Here is a 27,382-nt window from a genome sequence, read left to right on the forward strand (position 1 = left end):
GCATGTAACTGGGAAGATGTAATCATTAAAGAAGTCTCAGCTGCACTACATAAGGGAACTTCTTGTGCTGCTGGCTGGCAGAGTAGCTCTAATGCTTTTGGACAGTGACTGAGAGTAACTAATTCGCTTGCTGGTAGACCTCACAATGGGTGTTGCTTACAGCGTTGGAGAGTAAGTATAAGTGGGCTTGTATTATAGGGCTTTATATTTTGCTGGAGCTAAGTGAATCTGTAGAATTACAATTCTGAATTGATTCTCAGTTGTTGTTTTGAGGATATTACACTGTTTGGTGAGCTACTCTTAAAATTATTTATTTAAAGGCATTAAGAGGAAAAATATCTAGTGCTGGAAAATACACACAACTGTAGAATGGTTTTTAGTTTAAGGTATGTATGGAAAGTGGTGAAAAAACAATGATACACAGATTAAGGAAGACTAGTATGAAATGATTCAAGGTGAAACACTATTCAATAATTTCTTCATTTTTGTTTTAAATTCTGTTTTACAGGGACTAAAGTGCACATATCAGACTTGAATCCAGAACTGCCAAATATACACTTACAAATTCAAAACAGACATGTGCATGCTGCATTAATTTTTTTTTCTAATTACTACAATATTCAGAGTAGTTTCCATATTAAAAAGTAAACCTTGTCAGTTACCTACAGTAGCCTTTCACCAGGCAAATGTATGGATTTATTTTTTGCTTTGTTATCAGCATCCAGGAATCAGGCTCTCTCTCATTGGCACTCGCTTGTTATGTTTGATGCAGACCGTAGCTTTAGGAAAGAGAGGTGATAGGTTTTGGTGCTTGATGAATACGGGCGATTTCTGTTTCCAACACAGTTGATTTTAAAAGATGAGATTCTAGCTGGTTTGTCTTTTGTTCATGGGAACCCTGGCTGTAAACAAACTGTGACATTCTGTCAGTTGAGAGGAGATTAGTGGTTTCTTGCAAGAGATCCAACTTCAATAATTTCAAACAAGTTGAATTCCATTCTAACTAGCAATGGTCTAGAATCATACATGGTCCCATGTTAAATACACCAGGACTGTACATCATGGGAGGTGTGACAGGGATCCATTTGGATTTTGACATGACTCTGGACATTGGTGCTAGGGCCCTCTGGAGAGGCTGACCCAAAATTTCCCTCCCTTTCCTATTATTCATATGATTAATGGAGCAGACTGGATAAAGTTAAGGATTGGACTCCTTGGGTGATCCCAGCACCGATGTCCAGTGCCCTTTGGAACTCCAGATAGGCAAGATACCAAGTAAAAGATACATTAGGTTTGCAGTGTGTTCTAGTTATGCAGCCAGTGGGTGCCTTGGATGTTCACTTTCATATATCCTTTATAGATGCTAAAGCCAGAAAGGACCACTGTGATTGTCTAGTCTGACCTCCTTTATAACACAAGCCATGAGACTTCCCTGAATGAACTCGTGTTGGAACTGGAGAATATCTTCAAGGAAAACATCCAATCTTGATTTTAAAATTTCCAGTAATGGAGAATCTACCACAGCCCTTAAAGTCCTTCCACTGTTAATTTTTTTTTTTTACCTTATTTCTAGTCTGAATTTATCTAGCTTCAGTTTCCAGCCATTGGATCTTGTTATATACTGGATCTTGTCTGCTAGATTAAAGAGCCCTCTTTTATCAAAGATCTGTTCCCTTATAGTCATGCTTTAACCTTCTCTTTGATATGCTAAATAGATTGAACTTCTTCAGTCTCTCTCACTATACGGCATTTTTTTTTTTAACCCTTTTAATCATTCTTGTGGTTCTTCTCTGAACCCTCTCCAATATTTCAAAATCCTTGAATTGTGGATTTCAGAACTGAATACAGTATTCCAGTAGCAATCACACCTGTGCCAAATACAGAGGTAATATAACATCCTTACTTGTACTTAATATTTCCTATTCCAAATGATCATGTTAGCCCTTTTAACCACAGCATTGCGCAGCAAGCTTGCATTCGGCTGATTATCCACTATTACACTAAAGTATTTTTCAGTCACTGCTTCCCATGATAGAGTAGCCCATCCTGTAAGGCCTCATCTTCACGACAGAGTTTTGTAGAAAAAGTTATGCTGCTTTAATTAAAGCACTTTAATTAAACCACTGTTGCATGTCCACACTATGCTTCTTGTGTCAGCAGAGCGTATCCACATTAATAGCTCTTGCATTGACACAGAGAGCAGTGCACTGTGAAAGCTATCCCACTGTGCAACTTGCTGCAGGGTGCTTTGGGAAGGGTTTGCAATGCCTCATGGGGCAGGTACAGTGTCACATGATGCAGGTTTTCTCAATTGCATTGTTCCAAGGGCATCCTAGTAGATTGCAGCTGCTTTTCAATGGAAGGGCGGCAAAGGAGGGGGGGGGGGAATAGTATGTGACAGGTAGTGTGTGTGTGGGGAGAGACAGAAACCAAGTGTGTAGACCTCCCCCATACATATCAGCCCCCGGCTTTGCACAGTTCAGCAGTCTCTTCTACCATCCCTCCCGCATCAGCAGCCCACTCTGCCTGCCTGCCTATGGTTCTGTGATTCTCCAGCTGCTGGGAGCAACATCCTCAGCAGCTCTGTGAGCTCTCCACACTGAGGAATGTCAAAGCTTCTTGGAGCTTTGAAAAGGGAGGGCTGCATGACTGCATAGCTAGATGGGGGCAGCCATCAGCTCCTGTCTCCCTCCCTGGCTCTGCACAGCACAGCAGTCCCTGCCGCCCCTCCCCCAGCAGCAGACTGCCTGCTGCTGTGTTCCTAGTGCAGGGGGAGAGGATTCTGGAGGCATGCTCAGCTGTCAGAACTTCCTGGAGCTTTGAGAGGGGCATATGCCTGCAGGGCAGCTCGGCAGGCATTGTGGGATACTAGGGGAGGCCAGCTCTGGCGATATAACAAACGGCCGTGTCTACACCAGTGGTTCTTAACCTGCAGCCTGCAAGCCACTTGTGGCCCAGTCAGCGCACAGATGTGGCCCACGTGACAGCCTCAAGGCCATACAGGTAGTATATATATTGTGTGGATGCAGCCCATATAATACATAAAAAGCTGCATGTGTGGCCCACAATGATAAATAGGTTGAGAATCACTGGTCTATACTGACATCTTGTTGCATTAACTTTGCCGCAAAAAGCTCTGTCTCTTGTCGAGGTGGTTTTATTTTGTCACCAGGCATTGCAGTGTGAACGCCTCCACTGTTTTGTTGCCAAAAGCTGCCTTATGCCGACAAAACTCTGCAGTGTAGACAAGGCCCAAGTATGGTCTGCATCTTTTAGGCCATGACTACGCTACCACTTACGTCAGCAATACTTATGTCACTAAGGGGTATGGAAGCCCTCCCCCCCCCCCCCAAACCGGCAGTATAAGTTATGTTGACATAAGAGAAAGTGTGCACAGCGCTATGTCGGCTGGAGAGCTTCTCCTGCCAACATAGTTACTGCCACTCATTGGGGATGGTTTAATTATGTTAACAGGAAAGCTCTCCCCAGTCAGCATAGACCGGGTACACCAGAGATTTTACAGCGGTGCAGCTGCATCGGTACAGCGGTGCCACTATAAGCTCTCTAGTGTAGACATTGCCTTAGTTGTACTGTAATACATATTATTTGCTTGTGCCAAGCTTACCAAGCAAGATGGACCACCCTGTATCAGTGACCTCTCTTCTTCCTTATTTACTGCTCCCCAATCTTTGTCATTCACAAATTTCATCAGTGACGGATTTTATTAGATCTGGTCAAAAATTTTCCAACACAGTGTTTTTCTTCTTAGAAAGTGCTGATTCATGGAAAACTAAACATTCTGTGGGGATGTGTTGATGTCAGTGAAATTTGGTTTCAGGAAAAAAAAATTGAAACAAAGCGTTTTGTTAGGGCCAAAACGTTCTGTTCTGAAAAAGGTGAAATGTAATACTTTGATTTTTCATTTAAAAACTCCTTTTAGTTAATCAGTTACAGTACCAGTTCCCAAATAGTTAGAATAAAAATGACAGATAGTCAGTTAGAATACCACCAAACCAATTTATACCAATTATTTATTTCAAAACCAGTTACCAAGTTATAAAAATATAAAAGAAAATATAATAAAAAGAAAGTTAAATATTTTAAAAAATCAAAATAGGCCATTTTGATTAACCCAACTGATTTTTTTGTAATAAAGTTTATAATTTCATTTTCATTGTGATTCTGAACTAATTTTTCTTTTTTTTTTTTTAAAATGTTGGCGTTTCCCACATTTCTGAATTTCAACCAGCTCTAGATTTTATATTTACTTCCACATCATTGCTAAAATATTAAATAGCATAGGACTAAGAATTGATTCCTGCAGGAACCAATTATAAATGCTCCTGCTCAATGACTGTCCCTATTTACAATTATATTTTGAGACCTATCAATTAACCAGTTTTTAATTAATTGAATATGTGCTTATTGATTTTTGATTAAGAAACTAGAATGATACAACATGTTGTGCAGTACTAAGTCAAATGCCGTTGAGAAATCCAAGTATATAACATCAGGCTATTAATTTAAATTAATTATCAAAAATCTTATAAAAATTATACCAAGTTAGTTTGAGATATTATTCTATAAACCTAAGCTGTTCCGTATTAATTCAATTACCCTTCTTTATTAATTGAGTCCCATATCAGCCATTCCACTATTTTTCCCAGGATTGAAGTTGGGCATATTACGTGGGTTGTCCTGTTTCCCCCCTTTTAAATATTAGCATAACATAAGCTTTTCTTCCAGTTTTCTGGAACCTCCCCCAGTGTTCCAAGACCTATTTAAAAAGTACTACTCAGGCAGCTCTTTTAAAACTCTTGGATGCAAGTTATCTGGATCTCTTGATTTAAAGATGTTTAACTTCAGTAGCTACTGTGTAACATGCCCTTAGGTTACTTATGTAGAGTTATTTAATCATCCTCATATGATATGAAAACATTAGCTTTTTTACCCAATACAGAACACAGATATTTTTGAATACTTCTACCTTGCTGCATTATTAGTGACAGTTCTACATAATGGACCAGTACCATTGTCAGGATTCCTTTCTTTCCTGTATGCCTCTCCTTGTTGTCCTTAACTCTGCTGGCCCTGGATTTTGTCTTGTGTCCTTTTGCTTCCCTGTCAATTTCTTACAGTTTCTCACCTCTAATGTATAATCACTGCTATCAGTTTCCCTTTTTTTTCCATTTGTTATGTATTTATTTTTATTGCTGCGTTCAGTTCCCCTCTAAGCAAGGGTATGGGTCGGGGGGTTGGTTTGGTTTTTTTTGTTTAACCAGCATAGCCTTCTTTCTTGGGTTTTTTGCCTTTGGGACATCTAGTAAAACATTCTTGAACAGTTCCCAATTATCACTAACATTTTTCTGTTCTTTCTCCTAGCTGATCTGACTTATAATTTTCATCTTTTGTGAAGTGGCCCTTGTAAAGCACTAAGTATATATATTCCTGGCTCGGACTCTATCTCTGTGCACATACAAATGTAATCCAGTCACAGTTGCATGCATCTAGGCAACCGTTAACTTTTAGTTCTGTGATCACGTCCTCTTTATCTGCAAAGTTAGGTCTAAGATAGGATTTCCCCATGTTGGATGCCACACTTTTTGAGTTAGGAAATTGTCAGTTATAATTTTTAGAAAGTAAGAACTGCAAATTCCTCCATTTTGACATTTATAATGCACTGAAGCAGAGGTGATGTGTCTTATATCACTTCTTCAGTTACCTTCAAAAGGGACGTCATTTCATCCTTTGAACAACTGATCTCCTTTTCTTGTAGAGACCGCCTAATACAAGGACCTTGCTTTGAAAAGGAGATGACTGAATTAGACAGTAAAACTGGCCTTAGTCAAAATAATAATTAAAAAAAATAAAAAACCTCTCCACAGTTGCCTGCCTCTTAAATAGGTCAGTGATGCAAAACTTTTCTTGCACCATGGGTGCAGCCTACCATTAGTAGAAGGACTGCACCTAATTTACATTAAATGTACATGGGATTTTAGCGAAAGCTAACCACATAGTTTTATAAGTAGACAGTGCTGTAAGCACTTTTCAGTACATGCACAGTATAATGTTTTAAGAAACTGGTATTAATGGCTCGTACTGGTTCTCTCAGTCCATCCTCTTGTCTGGCTTTGTTTTTGAGGTTATCACATACATTATAGAATCTGGTTTGGGTCTACAGTGTGTGAATTTGTTTAGCTCTCATAGAATTTTTTTTCACAAACATAAATACTTTCAAACATGCTTTCACAACAGTAGCTCTCTGCATATTAGTCCCTTCACAGGGATTAGTAGAAATTTAGCTAGCTTCCCAAACTTTGGATCAGAGTATTGCACGTCGGACATGTCTAGCTCAACTATGACCGTTTTCTACAGGTTAAGCTAAAAATGAGTCTGTAAGGAACTTAGACATTTTGTTGTCCCTTTAGAAATTTTAAAACTGTTGATCAAATGAATGTGAAAACTTTCTGATCCATTCAGCATAGAGACCATTGTTACATTCCTGTTTCTTGAGTAAGTCAGGAGTGGGAAAGATCATTCTGCTGAAGTTGTCCATGGGAAAAAATCTTGCAACTAGAAATAAAAGCCTTACCTCCTCCGCCATTATGACAGTCACAAGCTCCTCTCCACAGCTTGATATTTTTATAAGCATGCAGATTTTGTTAACGGTTTGAGTTAGTCAAGTGGCTTCAGATTTGCAGAGAGTAGAGTCCTCAATAGCTAGAGAATAAGCCTTCCATAAGCTCCCCTCGCTGATTACAGTTGATCATCCCTCAGTCTGTGTAGTGCACATAACTTTTATTTTCCACCCCCTTTTTTGCATCACTAATTTCTGTTATCCAACCACTTTGGAGAAGCACCTTAGCTAAATAGTTCTGCTGTGGTGATGAGCACACACTCTTCTTTCCTGCCCCCATGCATTGCATACATCTCTGGGCTACTGTTACAGGCTGTCCACAGATTGTGAAAGATTACACTGGATTTGGCCTTGCCTTTGGAATGTTGTTTTTTGCAACCATAGTCACTTTTTACAAAATTTTAAAATGAGAACTTAAATTTAGTAAAAACAGGCCAGTGGAACATGGATTTGTGCAGCTAGTGTCTGTGCTGACAGGGGGAACAAGAGAGGAGTAGGCTTGTTCCCCCTCTGGAGATAGGGAAAGGAAGTGTCTGTGATGTAGCAAAAACCCACCTCATTCTGCTTGGGGGTGTGGGGAGTTGCAGCCAAATCTCTGGGTCCAAAGTGAACCAGTGGCCCAAGATGTAGCTGAGATCTGGGAGACCATTTGCAGCCAACTATTGGTGTCCCTTTTTATAGGTATAATTTTTTGGTTAAACACAAAATGCTAATTGGGGACTAATCTGTCTAGATTTTGGGAGTTGATAATTTAAGTGATTAAGGGCTAGCTTCTGACCAGTGTAATTCCACTATCTGAAATGCAGTTACTCTGGATTTACACTGGAGTAGCCATCAGCAGAATCTGACTCCTAAGAAAATGTCTACACTGCAATTAAACACCTGTCGCTGACCCTGGTCAGCTGGCTCAGACAGTGAGATTATAAAATTGCAGTGTAGAAGTTCAGGCTGGAGCCCAGGCTCTGGGAGCCTCGCTTCTCACAGGGTCTCAGGCCTTCGCTCTGAGACCCCACAAGGGGGGAGGGTCCCCGAGCCCAAGCTCCAGCCTGAGCTCAAACATCTACACTGCAATTTTATAGCCCTGCAGCCTAAGCCCCTGAGTCAACTGACCTACCCTGACCACAGGTGTTTTATTGCAGTGTTCACACTTTAGGATGAAATTAATGATGTTGCTTATTTGGTGTTTTATAAAAATGTTCAAGATCAGTCATGCATACATCATAAATCCTAAAATGATTTGTAATGTAAAAAGAAAATTCTAGGTAGGCTTGGATGGATGAGATTTGTATTGGTAAATGTTGATAAATATTGATTTCACCATACACACAAATCGATGAAAAAATATTTCCTTTGATGATGATTGAAATTTATAGCTAGGCAAAGTAAGACTGTGTTGGGGGAAAAACAGTGATTTAGACTATTTAATTAGGCTTGTTATAAATGGTTTAGCAAGTGATTAGTAAAAAAGTATTGATTTGAAGGATATTTATTTTGTATATTTTTGACACGTGATGTTAACTGCTAATACACAAATTGTCTATAAAACTTTAAAGTTTTTAAATCTCAATGTCTCTGTCATAAAATAATTGTCTGACAACTCTGCAACTGTGAAATTTCAGTTGATAAAAATAAAAAAAGCTTAAAAATAAACATCAATATCTGTCAAAATAATATATATGAAGTGCATGTACATCTGAATGAATCTCATGCCCACTCGTGACACATTTTAAGTGGTTAGCAGGTAACGGTTTAAAGATCTGACACGCTGATAAAGATTTTCATTTTCTTTCCATTTTAGAGTATGTTTCAGAACACCAGGAAGTAATCAAGTTTTAAGAAAATCAAAAACAGGAGAAAAGCATGAAGTTGGGTGTATGCACTGCAAATGGTGTGGCCCAGTTATTAAATGTAAATATTTATAGGGCTAATAGTATTAAGTCTACAACAGTACATTGTTCGTTCTAATGAAAATTTTTAATTGGGGATTAGAAATCTATTTTCTTAAACTCAGAGGTGGCATTGAGTTTTGAGTTCTGTTTTAGTTCTGTAGCAAACCATATTGAGTTCCATTCATTAAAGCATTAATCTACTGAATACTCCCCCCACACACACATGTCCTTTCGTCCACAAAAATATACCCCAATATTTACCCAGAAGAATTATTAATATTTTTTTCACCAATTTTTGTTGTTGTAGTAATAACTTCTGATAAATTCCCAGGAAAAAATAGAGCCCTTCATCTTTGGTTTTTATTTTACTATCAGTCTGTCAAGGAGTAATCAAAACTGCTGGTAAAATATCGTGCTAGTTGACAATATTCCTATGTAGTATAATTATTTATAACTTCATAGGTATGTTCTCTAGTTAGGACTTTAACTTACACCAATAGTAAAGGCCTCTGGCAAGTGGTACCCCTACTGACAGGAAAGTATTAGTGAGAGGATGTGTTCTGATTGCATTATTTCTAGCACCATCACAACAAAATAATTTTGGTGTAAATAGGTCACTGAATAACTTGCTCATTTTTATACACTGCAATAATTTTTTCAGGCATGTTTAATAAATAGCAAAGGAAGACGGTGACGAGCTAGCTCTCTACCTACCTCGGGATGCTGTTATTATACTGTCAGTTTCAGAAAACCAGCAACAACTGATCATTTCCACTGTGATAAAAGGAGGAAGGACAGTGTTGTTGTGAAGTCTTTCTAATGAAAAAAATAACACTATAGCTCAACCATAAGTAAGGAGCTTGATGTGGGAATTATTGGGTGAAAAGTTCTTTGGCCAGTGTTTTACATAGGAGGTCATACTGAATGATCATGATGATTGATTCCTTCTGGCCTTAAATTCTGTGAATAAAGAAGACTGGGAAGTGGAAGTTCTGTCTTTGACTCTGACACACAAGTTTTGTGTAACTTTGGGCAAGTCACTTGGCTTCTCTATGCCTCAGTTTCGTCATGTGTAAAATGTGGGAAAAACACAAAGGTGACATGAGCTGAAATTTCAAAATGCTGTACGGAGCTATAGATGTGCAATGCATTAATTTGCGTGTGAAATATATAGACAAAAACTTGAATTGTTGTTCATTCTTTGCCATTGAGTGACATTTGCATACCATATGTCAGTTCTGTGGAAAACTGAATACCATGTCTCCTCTTGTTTTGTTTCACAGGGTAGATCATCTGTATACATTTTTTGTTCAGTGGTCACCAGAAGTATATGGAAAAGATGCCAAAGAGCAAGGTTTTGTAGTGGTGGAAAAGGAAGAGCTTGATATGATAGACAACTTCTTCAGTGAGCCATCAACTAAAAGCTGGGAGGTAAGTGTCTTCTATTTTTTCAGAGATTCAAGAATGATATAGGGAATGTGCCTCATCCATTGAGAATCTAAATACACACTCTTAATTTTTCTAACATTCTGGTACTTTATTTACTGATAGGACTCTTACTCCTTGTATTATGGTGTCCTCAGGCTTTGTAGCTGTCCAACATACCTACTCTCATCCCTACAGCTCTCCTTTCCTATCATCCTCTAGTGGTCAAGGTAGTGGCCAGGCAAGGAACTTTCTGATTCCAGCAGAATGAATAGAATGTATAATAGTTGCAGGAAGTATTTGCATAACAAGTTTTTAAACCATATTTCATAGCCTTTTAGAGAGAACTTATTTGAAACTTTACAAATGTTACAATAGTTGCAAATGTTGCAAAAAGGCACTTACAGGTCAGCTTCAGTGAAGTTCCAAGGAGGAGAATATCATTTAGTATAGTGCTTGCTTGAGCATCTGTTTTAAATCATTAATGAATACTTTTACAGCATTGCTGATGTATCTCTGGTCTGTGGATTGTACATGCATGTGTGAAAGGCCAAACATTTCACAATGTTTGTATGAAAAAGAATAAGGAAGATAAAGTATTAAAGTTTTAGTGTTCTGGGCGAAGACTTTGCGCTGAACAGATAACTGAAGCGTAAGTGAACTTTATTTTGAGTGTTTTATTACTGGAACAGAGTTAAGGAGGTCTGAGTGCTGGTCTTTGGAACATGGCTTTTGTTCAACAGACTTTGTGGATTTGGTGCTAAGGCAGGGGTGGGCAAACTTTTTGGCCTGAGGGCCACATCTGGGTAGGGAAATTGCATACAAGGCCATGAATGTAGGGCTGTGGAAGGGGATGTGGTGTGCAGGAAGGGGCCCGGTGCAGGAAGGGTGTGGGTGTGGCAGGGGGTTGGGGTGGGAGGAGTGTGGCAGGAGGTTGGGGTGTGGGAGGGAGCTCAGGGCAGGGAGTTGGGCTGTGGGAGGGGACTCAGGGCAGGAGGTTGGGGTGTGGGGTGCAGGAGGGGTTCAGAGGTGCCAGCTCTGGCCTGGCACCGCTTACCTGAAGGAGCTCCGGGGTGGCAGCGAGGCTAAGACAGGCTCCCTGCCGGCCCTGGCCCCATACCACTCCTAGAAGCGGCCGGCACCACATCCCTGTGGTCCCTGGGAAGCGGGGGGCAGAGGGCTCTGTGCATTGCTCTCAGCTGTAGGCACCGCTCCCCGCAGCTTCCATTGGCCGGGAACGGGGAACCATGGCCAATGGGAGCTTCAGAGGAGGTTCCTGCAGGCGAGGGCAGCACACAGAGCCCTCTGCCCCCCGCTTCCCAGGGACCACAGGGATGTGGTGCCGGCCGCTTCTAGGAGTGGTATGGGGCCAGGGCCGGCAGGGAGCCTGTCTTAGCCTCGCTGCCACCCCGGAGCTCCTTCAGGTAAGCGGTGCCAGGCCAGAGCTGGCACCTCTGAACCCCTCCTGCACCCCACACCCCAACCCCCTGCCCTGAGTCCCCTCCCACAGCCCAACTCCCTGCCCTGAGCTCCCTCCCACACCCCAACCTCCTGCCACACTCCTCCCACCCCAACCCCCTGCCCCCCTCTCTCCCAGGGGCCGCAAGGACATGCTGGCTGCTTCCGGGGGTGGCGCGGGGCCTGCGGCGCCATGGAGGTGGCTGTAGATTGCCCACCTCTGTGCTAAGGGTAGAAGTTGTAATATTAGTTTCGGATTCTCATCATTATAACCGTAAGAACACCTCAGTATCAGTTGACAAAGAGTTCACTGTACTGTAACAATGACACCTAACAAGCCTGACAAACTATATCTTGTACACTGCTTTCATCTGTTTATTCATAAATGATGTCATGTAGGATCTTTAATGAAAGCCACTGATCATTAATATCATTGTGAAATGTATGTACAGATACTACATAAAAAGTTTTATATGTATTTAAAAAATTCTGTTTCTAAAAAAGCCTGTGAATCAAGGCAGGCCTTAAAAATGTGTTTCTGCCAGGTGAGGGATGTATATTTACCTGCCTGCTTCAGTTCGTGTGTAAGTTAAGCATTGCAAGCCAACACAATGGAAGTCATCATAAAGATGTGAATTCAGCATGAAGTCACACCAGGGAATCACCCTGATTCTAAGTACAAAAAATGGGATGTGAGCACATGAGAAGGAGGCGGCAAAAAGGACGTCTTCTTATCCTGCACCTTAGGAAATAATCAGGCAATGTGATTAACTAGAGAAATGGCCTGAAATAAATAGGATGAGATCCAATAAGCACAAATGCAAAGTACTCCACTTAGGAAGGAATAATCAATTGCACATGTACAGAACGGGAATTGGCTGCCTAGGAAGGAGTACTTCAGAAAAGGATCTGGAGGTTACAGTGGATCACAAACTAAATATGAGTCAACAATGTAAAATTGTTGCTCCTTTTTAATTTATTGGGTGGGGGGGACATCATTCTGAGATGTATTAGCAGGAGTGTTGTAAGCAAGACCCAAGCAGTAATTTTTCCACTCTGCTCTGTGCTAATAAGACCTCAGCTGCAGAGCTTTGTCCAGTTCTGGGCACCAAACTTCAGGAAAGACGTGGACAAATTGAAAAAAGTCCAGAGGAGGCAACAAAAATGATAAAAGGTCTAGAAAACATGACCTACAAGGAAAGATTGAAAAAAAAATGGGTTTGTATAGTCTGGAGAAGAGAAGACTGAGGGCACAGTCATCAAGTATGTAAAAGATTGTTCTAAAGAGAAGGGTGATAAATTGTTCTCCTTAGCCAGTGAGGACAGGACAAGCAGGAATGGTCTTAAATTGCAGGAAGGGAGACTTACATTAGATATTAAGAAAAATTTCCTAACTGTGAGAAGTTAGACACTGGACTAAATTACCTAGGGAGGCTGTGGAATCTCTGTCATTGGAGATTGGACTGGAAGGATAATACTAAGTCCTGCCTTAGTGCTGGGGTCTGGAGTAGGTCCTTTCCAATCCTACATTTCTATGATTCTATGATTACATTCATGAAAAAAGGATCCCAAGCTTTCCTGGTTGGGAGCACTATAAAAGACATTTTAGGTGAGAAGAGACTTCTTTTAGACAGATAACTTAAACGGGTTAACCAAGTTCAGTCTCTAGAAAGCATGTATGGATTTTGTTTTTTATATAATCTTTGTTTCCATTATCATCATTCACCATCTCCTAAATCTTAGCTTTTGATGATGAACTTAAGATAGTTTTCATGATAAATATATCTCATGGCTGTGATATTACATAGGGGCTGATCCTGAATTGAATCTCATAAACTGGTATGTACTTGCAAATTAACATAGTGTTTAGTTTGGAATTCGTTGTATTTATTTTTTGTTAATTTCTTATTTCATCTCATCTCAGGCTTCTGCTTCAAGAAAATTTCTGTATACTATCTACTGGGTGACGGGCATGAGTGAGTGATCTAGTGAAAACTTGAATGTTTCTGAAAGCTTTGCTGAGAATGCAAAGATTTCCCACCCCCCAGGAGATTGCTCACTAGCTATATGGTTCTGCTTCTCAGATAACCTCGTTCCCAGATCCCACAAATCGTCCCTGGCCTTGGTTTCCCAACCACTCCTAGCTGTCTGATTCTAGACTCCAGCTGGTTCTCATTACCAAACTGCAGACTCATTCCCATTCTCCAGCCAGCACCTTTCCTTGACTTGCTTCTTTCCCTATCCCTAGTGCCCGCTTCTCCCACTGCTAGGTGTACAGAGGATACTCCTGTGGGAATTCTGCGTCATTGTGCATGCGCAGAATTCATGTTCTTCTTCGAGTGATTGCTCATATCCATTCCATGTAGGTGTACGCGCCGCGTGTGCACGTTTGCCGGAAACGTTTTACCCTAGCAACTCCAGTGTGCCGGCAGGTCGCCCCCTAGAGTGGCGCCACTATGGCACTAGATATATACCCCTGCCGGCCCGCCAGCTCCTCAGTTCCTTCTTACCGCCGTGTCGGTTGCTGGAACTGTGGAGTGCAGCTTGCTGTCCTCCACGTCCCTAGCTCTCCTGTACTTGTTCGTCGTCTTAGTTGTAAATAGTTCATAGATAATTCGTAGATAGTTTGTTAGTATAGTAGTTAATTAGAGTCTTGTATATAGTTGTTTAACATCGCTCGCGGGTGGGCTGTTGCCCTCCCCGGCGCCCGGCACCGGGCCCATGCCTGGCTCGCCAGGCTTCAAGCAGTGCTCGGCATGCAAGAAGCCGATGCCGACTAGCGATCCCCACGACGCGTGCCATAAGTGCCTGGGGGAATCGCACATCAGCGAAAAGTGCCGCATTTGCAAGGCCTTTAAGCCTCGCACGAAAAAGGAGAGAGATCAGAGGCTCCGCGCTCTCCTCATGGAAGCGGCTCTGACTCTGGCACCGGCAGCGCAGTCGGCCAATTCTATTCCGGCACCAGACCGCGCCGGCACTGGCAAGACTCCCCGGCACCGACCATCTCCGCCACCAGGAGCAGACTCACATCCCTCGGCGTCTGCAACACCATCGAGGCAGGCCCGAGTGGAGCGCCCGGCACCTACCCTGGCCGCGGCACCGCCTGCAGGGCTGCTGTCGACTCCGGGCCCGGAAGGTCCGTCGAGTCCAGCCCCTCCTAGCTCCCCCTTAAGATCAGGGGTCGAGCTACTGGTACCGTCTACGCCGGAGACCTTTGCCTCGGTGCGGGACTTGATCGCGATGACGGAGCCATCGCAGCCTCAGCTGGCACCCCCGGGACGGGTAACCTCCAGGGGTAAACCGATGCTTCGAGCGCTGTCTCCTGAGTCCCGGCACCGATCACCCCGGAGGCGTGAACGCTCGCGCTTGGGGCGCCGCTTGGAGTCCTGGCACCGTTCTCCCAGGCGGTACCAGTCGTACTCGCGGCACAGATCGCCATCTGCACGGTCCCGGTCGGGCTCCTCTCACCGCCGGCACCGAGACTCCAGGAGCCGTTCCCCCCTGACGTTCGGCTCCTCGGTCGACCTCCCGGCACCGAACTGGTGGTAGGTCCCAATCCCGTTCGACCTCCCGGCACCGCGCCAGTGGCAGGTCCCGTCTCCGCTGCCGTCCCGGCACCGCGCTCATCGAAGGTCGCGGTCCCGCTCCCGGCACCAACATCGCTCCCGATCCCGATCCGGATCCCGGCACCGGTCATCACGCCGTTCCCGATCCCGGCACTGATGTGGGTCGCGGCACCGACCCTCGGCACCGAGGGGAGCGTCAGACCCGGCGCACAGAGACGCATACCAATCAGGCTCAGCGCCTCCGTGGCCTTCTAGGGAGCCCTCGGTGTCTTCCCAGGCGGACAGCGCCTATGCCATGGGCCAGGACAGACACTCGTCACTGTTCCAGGACCCTCCACCACAAGAGCGAGGGCCTCAACAGTGGGGGTTTTGGACCCCATGGGCGTATTCCCAAGCCCAGGGTCCGCAACACATTACCCCCCGCCCTACGGGGGAACACAGACCACCGGAGGCAATGGTATCTAGACCCCCTCCCTCCCCGGAAGCAGATGGCAGGTCCAGTCACTGGGACCCAGAGCTCCCTCCAGAGACGGAGGTGCAGCCCCACATGGAACCCCCCATGGACACTCTGTTGCCGGGGGTTTCCTCGTCGTCTTCTCCGGATGAGGCAGTGGCGGGTACCTCGTCCTCCAGCCCTCCCCCGCTCGATCTTAGGGCGCACCAAGACCTCCTCCGCCGGGTGGCTCAGAACCTGGACTTGCAAGCGGAGGAGGTGTCTGAAATTGAGGACCCGGTGGTGAGCATCCTTTCCGCCGATGCGCCCACCAGAGTGGCCCTGCCCTTTATAAAAACAATCCAGGCCAATGCCGCTAACATCTGGCAGTCACCGGCCTCCATCCCTCCGACCGCTCGAGGGGTGGAACGGAAGTACATGGCCCCCTCGAAGGGCTATGAATACCTCTACGTTCACCCGACACCCTGCTCATTGGTGGTCCAGTCGGTGAATGTCAGGGAGTGCCACGGTCAAGAGGCCCCAGCGCCAAAGTCGAAGGAGGTGAGACGAATGGACCTCCTGGGCCGCAAGGTCTATTCGGCGGGGACGCTACAGCTCAGGGTCTCAAACCAGCAGGCCCTCCTCAGCTGCTACTCCTTCAACTCGTGGGTAGCGGCAGGGAAGTTCGTGGAGCTCTTGCCACAGGACACCCGCCAGGAGTTTTCCACCATCCTGGATGAGGGCAAGAAAGTAGCAAGGACATCGCTACAGGCCTCCCTTGATGCTGCAGACTCGGCCGCTCGGACCCTGGCCTCGGGGCTCACGATGCGCCGAATTTCTTGGCTGCAGGTCTCTGGCCTTCCACCGGAGCTCCAACATACTATCCAGGACCTCCCCTTTGAAGGCCAGGGCCTGTTTTCCGATAAAACAGACCCCAGACTAAAAGACCTCAAGGACAACAGGGTCATAATACGGTCGCTGGGAATGCATACGCCTGCGACACAGCGCAGGCCATTCCGGCAGCAGAACCAGCAGCAGCAGCGGCGGCCGTACCCTCAGTTCCGCCCGTGGCAGGACCTCTCTAGGCGCCGCGGCAGGAACAACCGCCACAGGCAGTCCGGTGGCCAAACGGGGCAGAACCAAGGCTCCGCCAAGGCCCCTCCAGGACCTAAGCCTTCATTTTGAAGGTGCACCTGAGGGCGCAGTACCAGTTTCCCTTCCGGATCCTTCCCCGCAGTTTTCCAACAGTCTTTCTTTTTTCCTCCCGGCGTGGACCCGAATAACATCGGACTGTTGGGTCTTGCGTACGGTGCAGGCCGGTTATCGCCTGCAGTTTTCTCCCCCCCCCCACCATCCCCGTCCCTCTTCAGAGACCTCTCTCACGAGCAATTCCTCCGTCAGGAGGTGCACACGCTCCTCGTCAAGGGAGCCATAGAGGCGATTCCGGAAAACGAGAAGGGCAAGGGGTTTTATTCCCGCTACTTTCTAATCCCCAAGTCCAAGGGCGGCCTCAGGCCCATCCTCGACCTGCGGGAACTCAACAAGTATATGGTGAAGTTGAAGTTCCGTATGGTATCCCTTGGAACCATCATCCCATCCCTGGATCCCGGAGACTGGTACGCCGCCCTCGACATGCAGGACGCTTATTTCCACATCTCCATTGCCCCCCAGCACAGACGTTTCCTCCGCTTTGTGGTCGACCACCAACATTTTCAATTTGCGGTCCTCCCGTTTGGCCTCCCTACGGCCCCGAGGGTGTTTATGAAATGCATGGCAGTCATCGTCGCACACCTTCGACGTTGCCCCATTCACGTCTTCCCCTATCTGGACGACTGGCTGATCCAAGGCACATCGGAGCTGCAGGTCCACGACCACCTCTGCAGGATCAGCACCCTCTTTGCTGCCTTGGGCCTCGTCATCAATGTGGACAAGTCTACTCTGCTCCCCACGCAGCGGATAGAGTTCATCGGGGCCGTTCTGGAGTCTACCCTGGCCAGGGCCTTGCTACCCTTGCCCAGGTTCCAGTCGCTGTCGGCCATCATTCTGCGCTTGCAGGCGGGCCCGCTGACCTCTCTACGAACACGTCTGGCCCTTCTAGGCCACATGGCGGCCTGTACGTTCGTGACGGCATATGCCCGACTCCGCATGAGGCCTCTTCAATCTTGGCTCATCGCGCAGTACCGGCCGGCCAGACATTCGTTGGACACAGTCATCACCGTTCCTCAGAGGGTACTGGACTCCCTTCGGTGGTGGCTGGACCAGTCCGTAGTCTGTGCGGGGCTCCCGTTCCATCCGCCCCAGCCCTCGGCATCCCTGACTACGGACGCCTCAGATCTGGGTTGGGGGGCACACTGCGGTGCCCAGAGAACTCAGGGCTTGTGGACACCTCAAGAGATCAACCTCCATATCAACATACGAGAGTTGAGAGCAGTCCGTCTGGCTTGTCAAGCGTTTGTCCATCTCCTTCAAGGTCGTTGTGTCGCGGTGTTCACCGACAACACGACGACCATGTTTTACATCAACAAGCAGGGCGGCACCAGGTCCTCTCCTCTGTGTCTCGAGGCAATGCGCCTCTGGGAGTTTTGCATAGCCCATTCGGTTCACCTTTCCGCCTCCTATCTCCCGGGAGTGTGGAACACTCTAGCGAATCGGCTGAGCAGATCCTTCCGTTCGCACGAGTGGTCCCTCCGTCCAGACGTCGCCTTCTCACTCTTCCAGAGGTGGGGTCGTCCCCAGATGGACCTCTTCGCGTCCAGGCAGAACAGGAAGTGTCGAGCATTCTGCTCCTTCCAGGGTCGGGAGCCAGGGTCTCTAGCAGATGCATTCCTGATCCCATGGACAACCCACCTGTTTTATGCATTCCCTCCCGTTCCGCTGATACACAGGATTCTCCTCAAGGTGCGCAGAGACAGAGCTCGGGTGATTCTCATAGCTCCAGCATGGGCCAGACAGCATTGGTACCCCATGTTGCCGGACCTCTCAGTAGCCAACCCAGTTGCCCTGCCCCTAAATCTGGACCTGATCACCCAGGACCACGGCAGGCTCTGTCACCCGGACCTTCCGTCTCTACACCTTACGGCATGGCTCCTGCGTGGTTGACAGGCTCCGAGTTACGCTGTTCTACCCTGGTTCGGGAGGTTCTTCTGGGCAGTAGAAAGCCTTCCGCCAGGGCTACTTACTCAGCTAAGTGGAAGCGTTTCTCCTGCTCGTGTTCAGAGAAAGGTCTTCGCCTTATGGAGGCTCCCGTCAGCACTATTTTAGACTACATCTGGTCCCTCAAGACCCGGGGTCTGGCGTTGTCGTTCCTCCGGGTCCACCTAGCGGCCATCTCCGTGTTTCATCCTGGAGTGGACGGATGTTCTGTTTTCTCCCACCCTATGGTGGTGAGATTCCTGAAGGGACTGGAGCGGCTCTATCCACAAATCCGCCCTCCTGCCCCTTCATGGGACCTCAGCCTGGTCCTAACTCGTCTCATGGGCCCTCCATTCGAGCCATTAGCTACTTGCTCCCTGCTCTACCTCTCGTGGAAGACCGCCTTCCTAGTGGCCATTACCTCAGCTAGACGAGTGTCAGAGCTGAGGGCCCTCACAGTGGACCCACCGTATACCGTCTTCCATAAAGACAAGGTACAGCTGAGGCCTCACCCTGCCTTTCTTCCCAAGGTGGTCTCAGCTTTCCACGTTAACCAAGAGATCTTCCTCCCAGTCTTTTTCCCAAAGCCCCATTCGTCCCGCAGGGAGCAACAGCTCCACTCGCTAGATGTCCGTCGGGCGCTAGCATTTTATGTGGACAAGACCAAACCATTCCGCAAGTCCTCCCAGTTATTCGTGGCGGTAGCGGACCGGGTCAGGGGGCTACCGATTTCGTCCCAGAGGATATCTTCCTGGGTTACCTCCTGCATCAGGACCTGCTACGACCTGGCCCATGTCCCGATGGACCGTGTGACTGCTCACTCCACCAGAGCACAGGCATCATCGCTGGCTTTCCTTGCCCGCGTCCCAATCCTAGAGATTTGTAGGGCGGCGACCTGGTCATCGGTCCACACATTCGCTTCCCATTACGCCCTGGTTCAGCAGTCCAGAGATGATGCGGCCTTTGGCTCTGCAGTGCTCCAGGCCGCGACCTCTCACTCCGACCCCACCGCCTAGGTAAGGCTTGGGAATCACCTACATGGAATGGATATGAGCAATCACTCGAAGAAGAAAAGACGGTTACTCACCGTTGTAACTGTTGTTCTTCGAGATGTGTTGCTCATATCCATTCCACACCCGCCCTCCTTCCCCACTGTCGGAGTAGCCGGCAAGAAGGAACTGAGGAGCGGGCGGGCCGGCAGGGGTATATATCTAGTGCCATAGTGGCGCCACTCTAGGGGGCGACCTGCCGGCCCACTGGAGCTGCTAGGGTAAAAAGTTTCCGGCAAACGTGCACGCGCGGCGCGTACACCTACCTGGAATGGATATGAGCAACACATCTCGAAGAACAACAGTTATAACGGTGAGTAACCGTCTTTTCCTTGCAGATTTCTTTGCTTCGCTGCAGAAAAATGACTTCTGATGGGGAAGCAAATGGAAGCCCACATGAGCAGTCATTAATATATGGAGATATACCTATCTCATAGAGCTGGAAGGGACCCTGAAAGGTCATCAAGTCCAGCCCCCTGCCTTCACTACTGATTTTGCCTATGATCCCAAAGTGGCCTCCTCAAGGATTGAACTCACAACCCTGGGTTTAGCAGGTCAGTGCTCAAACCACTGAGCTATGTGCCCCCACAGCAGCGCAGGCAGGTGGGTTCAGGCACCTGGGGCAGCTGGTAGAGACGTAAATCACCACTAGGACAGTGGAGGGGATGTGGCGGTTGGGGGCTGGGCAGTCATGTGTGTGAGAGGGAGAGAGACACTTTGTCCCTCTTACTCGCTATTGTGGCACGCTTGGCGTGGAGAGGCAGGGCTTTGGGATGTTTCTGAGGAGGTAGGTGTGGGGCAGAGCAGAATGTAGCAGCCTTCCTGCTTACTGAATTGTTCCCACTGTCTTTGTGAATTCCCCCAGGAGCATAAAACAGATGTAAAAGTTTTAAGGTTCCTTCACATTGCCCGAGTGGTGTAAAGGACAGTATGGCTGTATAAATGCTTATAGTGCGTTAGTGATTAGAACTGGTCTAAATTTTTGGACTGAAAAAAATTCCTATCAAAATGTGCTCCATGAACTGTTTGGTACTTACCTTTCTGGAGATGGTCAGTAGCCAATATAAATTGTGAGTTTGATGCCCCAGCCCTTACTTGCTCTTCAGTTGCCTGTGATGTAACACTGAGCATATGACTGCATATATTTGTTGACTAATAGCTAGAAATAAAGGGTCAAACCTAGCTATATTACTATTAGACAAAGGGGTGAGGGGTTGGGGATTTCCTCCAGTGCTCCCCACTCCCATTCTCCATCCATTGTATTGTAGTTTAAATAAATTACCAAAGTAATTGAAACTGGCATGATTATATTGCATTATTTTGACAAAATGTATGGAATTTTGCAGAATTTTAAAATTTTGTGCACAGAATTTTTAATTTTATGGTGCAGAATTTTTAATATTTTGGTGCAGACTTCCCCCAGGAGTAAGAGGAGGAGTCTTGCTTGACTGGAGCTTAGGAGATCTGCTGGTTTTCAAAATACCCTGAATATCAGAGCCTGGAGCCTCTTCTCCTTGGAGCCTGTAGAATACACCTACCCCCTGTTCAGTGTTCCTCCATGATTATCCAAGTCTGCCATCCCCAGCTTCTGTTAATTCCAGAACACAGCTCAGTTTAGCACTTAGAACTGCTAGCCTTCCAGCACCAAGTTTTAATTTTAATTTAAAAAAAATTGATCTAGTATTTAAGAATTTAAATAGTAAAATTTCAAACATGTCTAGAAAAATTGTACAGCTTTCCTATTTTAAGCATTCCTATCTGCAAACAAATGAGTTGCTCTGTTCAAAAGTTAGAGAAAGGGATAGAAAGTAGGGCTTATATTGGAAAACTGTCGCCTGTCTGTAATTGTTGATAACTTCCACTTTATAATCTGTAGCGTAAATGCTGTATAAAGAAACAGATTTCAGTTCTGCAAAGGGAAACTTATGACTTTGTTCCCTGCCTTGTACAGGGCTGAGTGTACAGTCAGTGGATTTCAAATCATTCTTACTATGTATACTCATTCATTAGCCTGTTCGTTTATAAGCTGACCCCCAAAATGGATAGGTAAAAATAGCAAAAACTGTGTGACCCTTTCATAAGCTGACCCTATATTTCAGGGGTTGGAAAACTTTGGCTCCCAGCCCATCAGGGTAAGCCGCTGGCAGGTCAGGATGTTTTGTTTACCTGAAGTATCTGTAGGCATGGAGTCCCCTCAGCATCCCGTAGCTGCGGTTTGCCGCTTCAGGCCAATGGGGGCGGCAGGAAGCAGCATGGGCCAAGGAATGTCCTGGCTTCTGCTTCCCACTGCCCCCATTGGCCTGGAGCGGCAAACCACAGCCAGTGGGAGCCGTGATTGGCCAAACCTGTGGATGTGGCAGGTGTAAACAAACCAGCCCTGCCTGCCAGGGTGCTTACCCTGGCAGGCCGCATGCCAAAGGTTGCCGATCCCTGCATTAGATATTCAATTCAGTGATTCCACAGAGTTCCTCGAATGTTGGTGTAGACCCGTTTATAAGCTGACAACCGTTCTTTGATGTGTCATTTTTTTACCAAAAATATTCGGCTTATGAACAAGTATATACGGTAAGTTTCACTGTGAAGTTGTTAGTTCAAGCACATGATGTGTAAGTAGAGGTGATGGGGAGGGATAATAAACCCAAGGACAGAAAGAGAGAGGTTGAGGGAAGCTGAAGAGAGGAGGAAATGATGGAATAACTTAGACCTTCTCTACACTGGCAAGTTTCTGTGCAGTAAAGCAGCTTTCTGTGCTGTAACCCCGAGATGCGTACGCTATGCCAAGCCACTTAGTGTGCAAAAATTGCCCAGTTGCAGTGCTGTAAAAGAAACACCGCAGTGAGAGGCGTAGAGCTTTCTGTGCCAGGGCTACCGCACTGCGGTGCCAGTGTAGAGACACTGGTCAATTACAGTCTGTTCTTGCCTCTGGTCATCGGTTTGAACTCTACTGCCTTGCCCTCCGGTGACCAGCCATGAGCCCTACCCCTTATATTCCTTGGGGAATTTTGAAAGTCCCCTTCCTGTTTGCTCAGTGACGCGTGCAGTGGTCTTAGCATATCTTTCCAGGTGACCATGCTTGCTCCACGCACCAGGCAATCCCCCGCTTAGAGCAATTCCAAGCTGCTGGACCTCATCAGCATTTGAGGAGAGGAGGCTGTTCAGTCCCAGCTGCGCTCTACCCATAGGAATTATGATACCTACGGACAGATTTCAGGATGCATGACAGAAAGGGGCCATGACCAGGACACTCTGCAGTGCAGAGTCAAAGTGAAGGAGCTGCAGAACGCCTACCACAAGGCACAGGAGACAAACCGCTGCTCCTGTCATGAAGAACTCTCATTGTTCTATTTTAAATATGTGCTGGTGATAATAAGGAAATAGCTGGAAATGGTTCCAAAGGTTCAAAGAAAAAAAAAAAAACCCTTACAGCTTTTACCCATGAAGGTGGATCTACCAGGAAATGGCTTTGAGTGAAGTCCTAATTTGGTCATAATCCTTTGTGAAACTTATACTTCATGTTGGGGAAACAGAAAGTAAGACTGTACCAGGGAAGTGTATAAGCAATATTATCACAGCGTGGCAGAAGCAGTAGCTGCCTTGTCTAGCGTGTAGGAAACAGCTTTGGCAGTACAGAAGAGAAGTTTGATATAGTGAAAATAAATTCTATAACAATGAGAGTGCGAAAAATACCTTTGGATATTCAGATTGTTTACTGTGTCAGACCGGACCAGGAGCCTTTTGTGCAGGTATGTTGGACTGCATACAATGGTGTGGTCCTATGTTCTATCTCTGTACCGATAAACTAAAATATATTTTTACGTGGTATTTCTGCATGCTAGGGCTTGCTTCTTTGTTCCTAAAAATGGCAGTACTTAAAAAACCTTTTTGCAGTTCAGATCTCTGTGTGGTTTTTAATGTTTATGCTACCTGAACTGACCTGTAAATGGTTGGTAATGCAGACCTCTTCATTGCTGTTTTGGTCTGACTTGAGCTGATTTTCAGTGGCACTCACACTGCCCGGGTCCTGGCCACCGGTCTGGGGGGTTCTGTATTTTAATGTAATGTTAAATGAAGCTTCTTAAACATTTAAAAAACCTTATTTACTTTTCGTCGGATGCATCTGTTGTTGTATGTAATGGGTATTCACTCACGAAAGCTCATGCTCCAATACATCTGTTAGTCTATAAGGTGCCATGGGACTCTTTGCTGCTTTTACAGATCCAGACTAACACAGCTACCCCTCTGATACCGAACAATAGTTTAGTTATTTATTATAGCCTTGTAGAAAGAGACCTTCTAAAAAAGTTAAAATGTATTACTGGCATGCGAAAGCTTAAATTAAGTGAATAAATGAAGATTCGGCACACCACTTCTGAAAGTTTGCCGACCCCTGGACTACAGCATTGAGATATTTAATTAATCTCGTGTGACACAATTAGGTGAACTTTTGGAGGGTTATTGAATGCCTTTCTGTTTTAACTTCTTAAGAACTGGATTTCTGTCCCTTTTTTGGGTGGTAGGAGAGGCTTGACTTTTATTCCTGACTGATAGGAATTGATGATGGACTTGTTAAGAAGAAACATATCTGCCGCTGCTGGCCTCTGCAAATTCAGTTATACATCACTACAAACATATTTGTCCAGTAGACTTAGTATGAGTTCTTTCTTTTTGAAACGTGGAGGCATTATGAAAGCTTTGAGAAACTTGGAGGCATTATGAAAGCTTAGTGGGGGGTTGCTTTGATTACAGTGAGCGGGAGAGGAGTCACTCATAATATTCAAAAATAAAAATGTAAAAAAGTACTGGTTCTGGGGAGACTACAATTAATGAGAAGAAAGGACAAAGCAGTAAATTCATATCCCTTAAACCAGTAAATCTCAACCTTTCCAGACTACTGTATCCCTTTCAGGAGTCTGATTTGTCTTCCAAACCCCAAAGTTTCACCTCACTTAAAAACTACTTGCTTACAAAATCAGACATAAAAATACAAAAATGTCCCAGTACATTATTACTAATAAATTGTTTCCATTCTCAGTTTGACCATATAATTATAAATCAATTGGAATTAGGGCTAATGATTAATCGCAGTTAACTCACTCAATTAACTAAGAAAAAAAACTGATTAAAAAATTAATCGTGATTAATCGCATTGTTAAACAAGAGAATACCAATTGAAATTTATTAAATATTTTTGGATATTTTTCTACATTTTCAAATATATTGATTTCTATTACAACACAGAATACAAAGTGTACAGTGCTCACTTTTTATATTATTTTTTATTACAAATATTTGCACTGTAAAAATGGCAAACAAAAGAAATAGTATTTTTCAACTGACCTCATACAAGTACTGTAGTGCAATTTCTTTATAGTGAAAGTGTAACTTACAAATATAGATTTTTTTTTTTATTATTTTGTTACATAACTGCACTCAAAAACAAAACAATGTAAAACTTCAGAGCCTACAAGTCCTACTTCTTTTTCAGCCAATTGCTAAGACAAACAAGTTATTTACATTTACAGGAGATACTGCTTATTGCATCTTATTTACAATGACACCTGAAAGTGAGAACAGGGATTCGCATGGTACTTTTGTAGCCAGTGTTGCAAGGTATTTACATTCCAGATATGCTAAATATTGATATGCCCCTTCATGCTTCGGCCACTATTCCAGAGGACATGCTGATGATGCTCATTTAAAAAAAAAAGTGTTAATTAAATTTGTGACTGAACTCCTAGAGGGTGGGGAGAATTTTATGTTCCCTGCTCTATTTTACATTCGTTCTGCCATATATTTCATGTTATAGCAGTTATAGGAGCACATGTTCATTGTTAGAACACGTTCACAGCAGATTTGACAAAACGCAAAGAAGGTACCAGTGTGAGATTTCTCAGGATAGCTACAGCACTCAACCCAAGATTTAAGAATCTGAAGTGCCTTCCAAAATCTGAGAGAGAGGAGTTGTGGAGCATACTGCTAGGAGTCTTAAAAGAGCAACACTCAGATGCGGAAATTACAGAACCTGAACACACACACAAAAAATTGACCTTCTGCTGGTGGCATCTGACGCAGATGATGAAAATGAACATGCATTGGTCCTCACTGCTTTGGATCATTGTTGAGCAGAACCCGTCAGCATGGATACATGTCCTCTGGAATGGTGGTGGAAGCATGAAAGGACGTACGAATCTTTAGCGCATCTGCCACATAAATTTCTTGCGACACCAGCTACAACAATGCCATGTAAACAGCTGTTCTCACTTTGTAAACAAGAAGCAGACAGCATTACATCCCATAAATGTAAACAAACTTGTTTGTCTGAGCGATTGGCTGAACAAGGAGGAGGACTGAGTGGACTTGTAGACGCTAACGTTTTACATTTGTTTTATTTTTGAATGCACTTATTTTTTGTACATGAACTTAGAAATGTAGAATTAACTTTTATTATAAAGAGATTGCACTACAGTACTTAGGTGAATTGAAAAATACTATTTCTTTGGTTTTTTACAGTGCAAATATTTGTAATAAAAATAAATATAAATAGAATACAAAGTGTACAGTGCTCAATGTTGTAAATGAAATCAATATATTTGAAAATGTAGAAAGCATCCAAAATATTTAAGTAAATGGTATTCTGTTACTGTTTAACAGTGCGATTTAATTGTGATTAATTTTTTTAATTGCTTGACATCCCTAATTGGAATATAAATATTGTACTTACATTTCAGTGTACAGTGTATATAGAGCAGTATTAACAAGTCATTGTCTGTATGAAATTTTAGTTTGTACAGTAGAACCTCAGTTACGAACACCTCGTGAATGGAGGTTGTTCATATATCTGAAATGTTCTGTAACTCTCAACCGAATGTTACGGACTTCAGCCATGAGGGAGTTGGGGCTGCAGCTGCGGGATGGGAGGTGGTCAGGGCTTAGGAGGGGAGGAGAGGAGAGGGGAGGGGCCCTCAGGACTTCTGCCCCATGGGAGCACCAGGGCTCAGGGCTTTAGATCTGGGAGGAGTGCTGGGGCTCGGGGCTTAAGCCCTTCGGCTCCACTCCCAGTTTCAGCCTCTCTGGGGGCTTGGGGCTTCAGCTTTGTAGCTCCCATCCAAGCTTCTGCCCCACAAGAGAGTGCCAGGGCTTGGGGTTCCCCACAGGTCCACTCCCAGTTTCAGCCCGGGAGGGCAGGCACCAGGGCTCGGGGCTTTAGCTACAGGAGGGAGGAGTGCTGGGGCTGAAACAGGTTCTTCCCCCTGTAGCTAAAGCCCTGAGCCCTGGCACACACACACGCACACACCCCGTGGGGCAGAAGCTGGGAACAGCCACCGGACTGCAGCCCTGAGCCCTCATGCTCCTGTGGGGCAGAAGCCTTGACCTCACCCCCCAACTCCCCCTTGGCTGCAGCCAAGGCTGAAGTCCTGAGGCAGTACAGTATTTGCTGGTGTGGTGTGGTTTTTTTTGTTTTGTTTTTTGGTCTCTGCTGCTGCCTGATTGATTACTTCTGGTTCCACGTGGTGTGCAGTTGACCGGTAAGTCTGTAACTGTGGTGTTCATATCTTTTGAGGTTCTGCTGTACTGCCTTCGCTAGTGCGTTTAATGTAGCCTACTGTAAAACTAGGCAAATATCCTGATGAGTTGATGTACCCCCTAAAGACCCTTGCATAACGTCAGGGATTGGAACATACCCCTAGTTGAGAACCACTGCCTTGAACAGCTTTAAACATATTAGAGTAGATGCCACACTGCAATGCAGCCACTTTGAGTAACACTGGTACAAAGCTGGCCATGAGGAAAAT

General features: G+C 45.3%; 1 protein-coding gene across 5 annotated transcripts in view; it reads left to right on the forward strand.

Moving 5' to 3' along the window:
- The window catches only part of NCOA7 (nuclear receptor coactivator 7), a 126,816-nt gene that overhangs the window by 89,373 nt on the left and 10,061 nt on the right, over positions 1-27,382 (forward strand). For 4 of the 5 annotated variants that reach the window (XM_030556235.1, XM_030556236.1, XM_030556232.1 and 1 more), the window contains one exon: positions 9,810-9,957. In XM_030556235.1, the coding sequence (XP_030412095.1) occupies positions 9,810-9,957 (148 nt within the window). Of the gene's footprint in view, positions 1-9,809; positions 9,958-23,145; positions 23,333-27,382 lie in introns of those variants that run through there. The other variant, XM_030556237.1, reaches the window with a different exon arrangement.

Source organism: Gopherus evgoodei, chromosome 3 (genome assembly GCF_007399415.2).
Source record: "Gopherus evgoodei ecotype Sinaloan lineage chromosome 3, rGopEvg1_v1.p, whole genome shotgun sequence".
Lineage (NCBI taxonomy): Eukaryota > Metazoa > Chordata > Testudines > Testudinidae > Gopherus > Gopherus evgoodei.